Source organism: Onychostoma macrolepis, unplaced genomic scaffold (assembly GCF_012432095.1).
Source record: "Onychostoma macrolepis isolate SWU-2019 unplaced genomic scaffold, ASM1243209v1 Scaffold189, whole genome shotgun sequence".
Classification (NCBI taxonomy): domain Eukaryota; kingdom Metazoa; phylum Chordata; class Actinopteri; order Cypriniformes; family Cyprinidae; genus Onychostoma; species Onychostoma macrolepis.
Genome location: NW_026704696.1, coordinates 1 through 8,416, shown reverse-complemented (window position 1 = coordinate 8,416; position 8,416 = coordinate 1). Strand labels below are relative to the sequence as shown.

At 37.2% G+C, this 8,416-nt stretch overlaps 1 protein-coding gene across 2 annotated transcripts; it reads left to right on the top strand.

The window, feature by feature from the left end:
- Window positions 1-3,746: 3,746 nt before the first annotated feature.
- Window positions 3,747-7,710, top strand: LOC131535193 (tumor necrosis factor receptor superfamily member 14-like). Of its 2 annotated transcripts, XR_009269545.1 has the most exons (5): window positions 3,747-5,985; window positions 6,258-6,383; window positions 6,497-6,649; window positions 6,888-6,969; window positions 7,105-7,710. XR_009269545.1 is itself a non-coding variant. In XM_058768185.1 (4 exons), the coding sequence occupies exons 1-4, from the start codon at window positions 6,320-6,322 to the stop codon at window positions 7,277-7,279; spliced, it is 474 nt and encodes a 157-aa protein (XP_058624168.1). In that variant the 5' UTR covers window positions 3,747-6,319; the 3' UTR covers window positions 7,280-7,710. The 2 variants fall into 2 exon arrangements, 1 of the variants encoding a protein (XP_058624168.1); XM_058768185.1 differs by having other exon boundaries at window positions 3,747-6,383.
- The last annotated feature ends 706 nt before the right edge of the window (window positions 7,711-8,416 follow it).

The window sequence follows — 8,416 nt, the reverse complement described above, 5'->3', positions numbered from 1 at the left end:
AAAGAGATCGGCCACTAGTTGGCGCTAACGAGTTTTTGGCTCTGTAATCACGTGGCGTTTAACATATCCACACAATATGCATATCATTTGATAGATCTCCTCATTTTGAACAACTTTGCCTCAAGAACCATTGCTGTCAATCAAATAGTTCATTAAATAATCTTCTATGTTTGGACTGATGTGGCCAGGGTCTTGTTAAAAGTAAACCTCCACCAATCTGGTATTTCTCTGTGGGCGATGCCAAGCAGCGGGTGCTCTCCCGTTGGCAGAAATTACACATAAAAATAATACTGTATATAGAAACAACTAGAGCAGGCCAGGTGTTGAATTACAGCGTGAAATCTGTTTATATAGTACACAGTTTTATTTCTGAATGTCAATGGACATTCGATTTTTCATTATAAGTCACTTATTTGACAGATATTTTTATAGTTACATAATCCACAAATAGATTTCAAGGTCTAGGTTAGTGGTTTCCAAGATGGAAGATGGTTTGGAATCACTGATTCATCATTGCATTATACACAACATGACTCCAGTCTAGGGTTGGGTATTGATTCCCTGATTTATTTCACTTTGATTCTGATCTGCAAACATTCACAACTCGTTGTTCAGCAGAAGCAGATATCCCTGAAAATAGGCATAAAGTAAAAAAAAAAAAAAAAAGAGGTCAAAAACCAATATTGGGATTGTTCATAACTGTCATGAATCCGGTCTATGAACGTCCGTTCACTCACCACCAGAGGTCACCCGCTCACCACATTGACTCTTGCACTACACCAGGCATCCTCAAATCTGGCCCACTCCTGCAGAGTTTAGCACTAACCCTAATCAAACACACCTGAGCATGCTAATCAGAGTCTTCAAGATCATTAGAACATCACAGGTAGCTGAGTTTGATCAGGTTTGGAGCTAAACTCTGCAGCAGATTGGCCCTCCAGGGAAAGGTTTGAGGAACCCTGCACTACACTAACTGTTGCACGTCACCCCGGACTACAGTTCCCATCATCCATTGCACTGATGACACACACACAGCTGATTGCACTGATTACACAGCTGATTCCTATTACAAGCCTTACTTAAGCCATGGACTTCCTCAGTCAGATCGCCGAGTATTGTCTGCGATTATCGCTCTCCTAGTGATAGTACTCTGCGGAGCCATTTCCAGTCATAGTTTCTAGTCTAGTCTTGTATTCTCGCCTGTGTTTCTTGGATTAACCCTTTGCCTTGCCATTCGGAGTCTATTTGTACCTCGCTTGGACTATTGCTCGTGTACTCGGATTACTCCTATTGTCAAGCCCTTTGGATATTATTCACTGATTGACAACCCACGCATGCTCTCGGAATACTCTTGTGTCTTGCCCTCGACATATCTGTTTACTGATGTTTGACCCTGCCTGTGTTTGACTATGTTTCTGAATAAAAGCTTGCACATGGGTCCGTACGCCTCACGTCTCGTCGGCTCCGTTACAATAACAAGATCCCGATTAATTAGAAAATCTGTGTACCCAGCATCATTACAGTCTGATTATTAGGGATTCGAGCACCAGTGCTAGAAACCCTATTGTAATTGTTAGGATTTTATTATTATTATTATTATTCCGCCGTAAAGCGAATCGTGCAGCCCAAACCGTAAGGCCTAGAGACTTGAAATTCGGCCAGATCGTAGAGCTCAATTTGGGAGAAACGTATCAAAGTTTCAGCCCAATCGGAAGCAGGCGCTACAGCGCAAAAACTAAAATTTCAGACATGTTTGGCGTAGCTCGTACACCGTTTGTCGTAGTCTCAAACTTTTAACCGTTGCGATCCTTGGCTTTGCCGAAAAAACTGGATTCCAACGGATTTTCTCTCTGACGCACCGTTTTTCGCAAAATTGGTGAAATCCCAAACCTACTTTTGCGAACTAGTCCTAGGTTTTTCACCCGATCGGAACCAAACCACTGCAGAAATATTCTAGGGACACTGAATATCAAAAGTTATCAAAAAAAAGTTGAAATTTCAATTTTTGCACAAAACAGTACGCCAATTAGCGTCTATGCTAACGTTAGCCAAATGTTATTTGAAGCATAACTCTGGAACGGAATTAGATATCTTCACCAAACTCGGTACACATATGTATGAGCTCAATCTTTGGTCAAATAAAAAAAAATTGCTAGCTCTGCCACTTGGTGGCGCTGTAAGACTGAAAAAACATAAAAACAGTTATAACTACGCGACCGTTAGTCCGATCGACTTGAAAATTGGTATGCAGCCTCTTGGTCGAAGGGCACCAGTGTATATGAGGTAATTCACGTATCTCCAAAAACATGGCCGCCATCGCCAACGAAGTTTGAGCACTTATTAGACAAGGTTAACGGAGGTCAATCGGAACGAAACTCGGTGGGCATGTTCGACTCACGGCCCTAAAGGTCTGTAAGAATTTTGAAAGAGATCGGCCACTAGTTGGCGCTAACGAGTTTTTTGGCTCTGTAATCACGTGGCGTTTAACATATCCACACAATATGCATATCATTTGATAGATCTCCTCATGTTGAGCAACTTTGCCTCAAGAACCATTGGTGTCAATCAAATCGTTCATTAATTATTCAGAAATATGTTAAAAACCTACTTTTGCGAACTAGTCTCTGGTTTTTTGCCCGATCGGAACCAAACCACTGCAGGAATAATCTATGGACTCTCCAGATCAATAATTATCGAAAAATTTTGAATTTTGTCTTTTGGTTAGCTATAATTGGCTCATTTAAAAAAAGGGGCGTGGTCACACATACCCAAAAGCCTATAAAGCGTAAACAAAAACTTTAAATTTTACGAAAGTTGGTGAAAACATGTGTCAGATGACTCTTAACAAGCATGAAAAGTTTCATGGAGTTCGGAGCATAGGTGGCGCTATAACAGTAAAAAAAGCCATCGAAAACACAATATTTCAATTGTACACGAACCTAAATGTTAACAAATCGTTCATATATTCACACATCCGCTAGTTATTCATATCATATGATAGATCTCCTCATTTTGAACAACTTTGCCTCTAGGAGCACTGCTATCTATCGAAGTGTTAATTAAATATTCTCAATTATGTTCAAAACCTACTTTTGCGAACTAGTTCTAGGTTTTTCGCCCAATCGGAACCAAACCACTGAAGAAATGTTATCTGGTCAGTGACCATCAATAATTATCAAAAAAATATTTAAAATTCAACTCGCTTTAGCAATGAGGCCCCGAAATGTATAAAAGTCGCTGGGCTAATTTTACGAAACAGACTATAACTAGTGAAGGAAATGGCATATCTTCACCAAACTCGGTACACATATGTATGAGCACAAACTTGGTCAAATAATAAAAATTGCGATGATCCGCCACTTGGTGGCGCTATAATGTCGAAAAACTATAACTGGGTAACCGTTAGCCCGATCGACTTGAAATTTGGTACGCAGTGTCTTTGTCCGAAGTGGCTCAAATATCTATGAGGACATTCGGCGTATCTCAAAAATATGGCCGCCACCTGCAAATGAAATTTAAGCACCTATTTGACAAGGTTAACTGAAGTCGATTGAACGAAACTTCGATGGACATGTTCGACTCAAGGCCCTAAAGGTCTGTAAGAATTTTGAAAGAAATCGGCCACTAGTTGGCGCTAACGAGGTTTTTGGCTCTATAATCACGTGGTGTTTCACAAATCCACACAATATATATATCATTCGATAGATCTCCTCATAATGAGCAACTTTACCCCGGTACTATTGCTGTCAATCAAATAGTTCATTAAATAATCTCAATTATGTTAAAAACCTACTTTTGCGAACTAGTCCTAGGTTTTTCGCTCAATCTCAATCAAACCACTGCAGCGCAATTCTCTGGACACTCTAGATCAATAATTATCAAAAAAATGTTGAATTTTGTCCTTTGGTTACCTATAACGGGGAAATTTAGAAAAGGGGCGTAGCCAAATATACCCCAAATCCTATAAAACCTAAACGAAAACTCAAAACTTTACCAAACTTGGTGATAACATGTGTCAGGTGACACTTAACAATCATGCTAAGTTTCATAGAGTTCGGACCATAGGTGGCGCTATAACAGTTTAAAAGACCTCAAAAACACACTATTTGAATAGAAAATGATCTCAAATTTTAGAAATTGTTTATATATACACATATACACTAGATCTTCATATCATATGATAGATCTCATAAATAACAACTTTGCCTCAAGAACCATTGCTGTCAATCAAATCGTTCATTAATTATTCAGAAATATGTTAAAAACCTACTTTTGCGAACTAGTCCCTGGTTTTCGCCCGATCGGAACCAAACCACTGCAGTAATATTCTCTGGACTCTCTAGATCAATAATTATCGAAAAAATTTTGAATTTTGTCCTTGTTAGCTTTAACAAGGACATTTAGTAAAGGGGCCTGGCCAAGTATACCCCAAAGCCTATAAAACTTAAACGAAAACTCAAAACTTTACGAAACTTGTTGAAAACATGTGTCACATGACTCTTAACAACCATGCAAAGTTTCATGGAGATTGGACCATAGATGGCGCTATAACAGTTAAAAAGGCCTCAAAAACACAAGATTTCTATGTAAAATGACCTCAAACTGTAGAAGATGATCATATATTCACACAAATACTAGATCTTCATATCATGTGATAGATCTCCTCATTCTAAACAACTTTGCCTCTTGGACTAATGCTGTAAATCAAATCGTTCATTAATTATTCACAATTATGTTAAAAACCTACTTTTGTGAACTAGTCCCTGGTTTCTCGCTCGATCTCGATCAAACCACTATAGTAATGTTCTCTGGAGTCTCTAGATCAATAATTATTAAAAAAATATTGAATGTTGTCACTTGGTTAGCTGTAACGGGGTTATTAATAAAAGGGTGTAGCCAAATATACCCAGAATACCCAGAAAACACAGTGTTGTATGAGAAATTGCTATTTATAACCACTAGATGGCAGCGGAAGACCACTAATGGGCTTATTAAGCTCTCAAACAGAACTGTTTATAGCTTTTCTCATGGAGTTATCATAAAATCACTGTTATAACATTTAAAATCACATTTAATTCAAGTTTACCATTTTGTCATGTCAGTTTTTACAATTTTGCCATATTATGATCAGAGAAATATAGACTCGCAAAAAGACTTGCAAAAACTGTTGTCATCTATCATTTATTTCAGATATCTATATCTGCAACAAAATGTGTGTGTGCATGCATGTCTTTGTATGTGTGAAATATAGACACTTCATTTATAAACCAATATATACCTATCATCAAACATAGACCTATTATTTATTTTAAATATCTATATCTGCAACAAAATGTGTGTGCATGTATGTCTTTGTATGTGTGTGTCTGTTTCTGTAAGCATGCTTATTGAGGATTAATGTAACAGTTTAACCTTTTCATGTTTGCGAGTATGTGTTATTTGGCAAAAAATACCACTATAATAGTTATAAAGGTTCAAAACACATTGTATGAGAAATGGCTATTTATAACCACTAGATGGCAGCGTAAGACTACAAATGGTCTCAAACAGAACTGTTCATGGCTTTTCTCATGGAGATATTATAAAATCACTGTTATAACATTTAAAATCACATTAAATCAAAGTTTACCATTTTGTTCATACAGACATATCAGTTTTTACAATTGACAGATCATGATTATAATGAAACCTGAAAATGACATAAACTCTTAAAAAGAGAAGACTTGCAATCAGTTTTGTCAGCTATCATTTATTGCAAATATCCATGTCTGCAACAAAATGTGTGTGCATGTATGTCCTTGTGTGTGTGAGTGTGTGTAAGAATGCTTATTGATTATTCATATGATAGTTTAACAGTTTCATTTCTATGTGTGTGTATGTCTGTGTCTGTGAGCCTATTGTCCATTTTTAATGTGTTTAACTGTCGGCTATGCGTCCAGGTTGACCTAGACCCTGCAATTGTACCGCCTTAAGGCTCGAACCCCGGTAATCGCTGCTTGCAGCTATATTTTGTATTGTTTTGATTATTTATTCTAGATTATTTTCTAAATCGGAAAAAATATTTATTGGCCAAGTGTGCACACAGAAAGACAGAACATAATAAATGATTTTAATTTTTAAGTCTACACAGTTTATAGAAATATACAGACATCAAATAAATACAACTTATACATAAATTTTACATGTATTTGTAACTGTATATGGCATGTATAAATAATGAATAATAATTGTGCTGGTAATTGTTTTATATTGTCTAGGAAAGCGAGTTTATAGACATTGTGATGAGTACACAAGCACGACATGTGCTTCATGCCCCGTGATGACCTTCACTAGCGCTCCTAATGGATTTACTGAATGTCTGCACTGTTCTGTCTGTGATCCAAGTGAGTCGTCATGGTTTCATGCTTTCAGATATATTGTAATGTTTTTTTCTCTTGCTGACTTGTCATTCCCAGGTTTTCTATAATTGACTCGTTTGTTTGCTTTCTTGTCAAAGGTAATGGTCTGAGAGTAAAGCATGCGTGCACATTAATATCAGATACAGTGTGTGAACCTCTGCCAGGTTATTACTGTGTAGACTTGCTCTCCAACTGTAAAAAGGCCATGAAACATTCATCCTGCTCACCTGGACAATACATCAAACAAAACGGTCAGTCTTTATCAGACAAACAGCTTTAATATACATCCATAAAACCTGAGAACAATAACTCTGCTTACAAAACCACCTGAAAAAAAATCTAAATTATGATTAGGCTGATTATTAGTTAGTTATGTGAAGATTCATTTAGTGTGTCAGATGCTATACTGAATAATGATGAATTATCTGTGAGACCTGTCACTGCTTTTATTGCTCATGTACTGAGAGTTTTTTAATTGTGTTTGTATAGGAACAGAATTCAGAGATACAGTGTGTGATGACTGTCCTGGCGGTTCATATTCAGATGGTACATTCTGCAAATTGCATACAAAGTAAGTATTAATATTTTAAAACACTGACACCTTCTTAAATTAAATTTGTTGTTTTATGATTTGCTTCAGTAGATTTTTTTTCTTACAAGAGATATATTTGTAGTTTAACTTGAGTACTGTATCTCTCTCTAACAGCTGTGAATCTCTTGACAAATTAACAATCAAGGAAGGAACCGATACGGCTGATGCTGAGTGCAGGAATAGAGCACGTTCTCATTTACTATCACTGATTCCGTGTGGAGTGTGGTCGCTGTTGTTTACTGTCATCATTGTAATTATTGTAAAGAAGAAAAAAAAGCAAAATAGCTAATTAAATCCAACCCAAGATGTGGACCTGTAAACTTTTATTTATATATATATATATATATATTAGTAAGTTGCATAGATCCCCCAGCAGATATTTTATCAAAGATTCAGTCATGTTTAGTGGACTTTTTTTGGGACAAGCTGCACTGGGAACCAAAAAGTGTATTGAACCTTCCTGAAGAAGGAGGAGGACTTGGACCGGTGCATCTACAAAGTCGAACAGCTGCTTTCAGAAATCAGTTCATACAAAGACTTTTAACAGACTCAAAGAACTCAAACTGGAAGAAGGTGGCCTTCTCTGTTCTGAGAGGGTTTGAAGGCCTGGGATTGGACAGAGCCTTACTTTGGCTAGATCCTCAGAAGCTGAAACGCTCTAAGTTTCCTGTTTTTAATTAAAATCTTTTTAAAGTGTGGGCCGTGTTCAAGATCCCAGAGGAGAGGACTGTGAACTCTTTGCTGTTGCACGAGCTGTTAATTTCTGGCTCACGTTTGGCCTCGTTCAGTGAACTGAGTTACACTCTAAAAAATGCTGGGTTAAAAACAACCCAATTTGGGTTATTTTGGCAACCCAGCGCTGGGTCAAAAAGGGACGTACCCAGCGCTGGGTTGTTTTAACCCATCTATTTGGGTTACATGTTTGACCCAGCACGCTGGGTTGCCATTTTAAACCAATTATGGGTTAGAAATTACTACAGTGCTGGGTTAATGTAACCCAAAATGGGTTGAAATTTAAAGTAGAAATTTTAGTAATAAAATGACTAAAATAACACATCTACAGCAATACAGACTTCAGTAATCAAAATATGAAAATTTATTTTGTTTTATCAGGTAAAATTGTCCATTTGTGAATACATTTTTAAATGTCCCATGACAAAATTCAATGAAAATGCATGAAACCATCACAGAAAGATCAAGATCTTAAGCAAGATATCATGTGAGAAATACTCAGTAAGAATCAATTGTATAGTGTAATTGTCAGTGTTGTGCCTGAACGCGTTCTTTGAACGATAGTTCATGAACTCGTTCATATTTTGGGTGAACGTGAACTGAACGTACTGTATTACTGCCTGATGAACGATACTGTGAACTCGTTCATTCTGGTGTGTGTGAATGGCACGCGCTCTCTGTTGAACGACACGCA

Bases quoted from the DNA above. Each gene is read 5' to 3' on its own strand.
- LOC131535193 (XM_058768185.1), top strand. From the start codon at position 6,320: ATGACCTTCACTAGCGCTCCTAATGGATTTACTGAATGTCTGCACTGT. The intron at 6,384-6,496 runs GTGAGTCGTCAT...TTCTTGTCAAAG, and splicing joins CTGTTCTGTCTGTGATCCAA to GTAATGGTCTGAGAGTAAAG. The intron at 6,970-7,104 runs GTAAGTATTAAT...TCTCTCTAACAG, and splicing joins TTCTGCAAATTGCATACAAA to CTGTGAATCTCTTGACAAAT.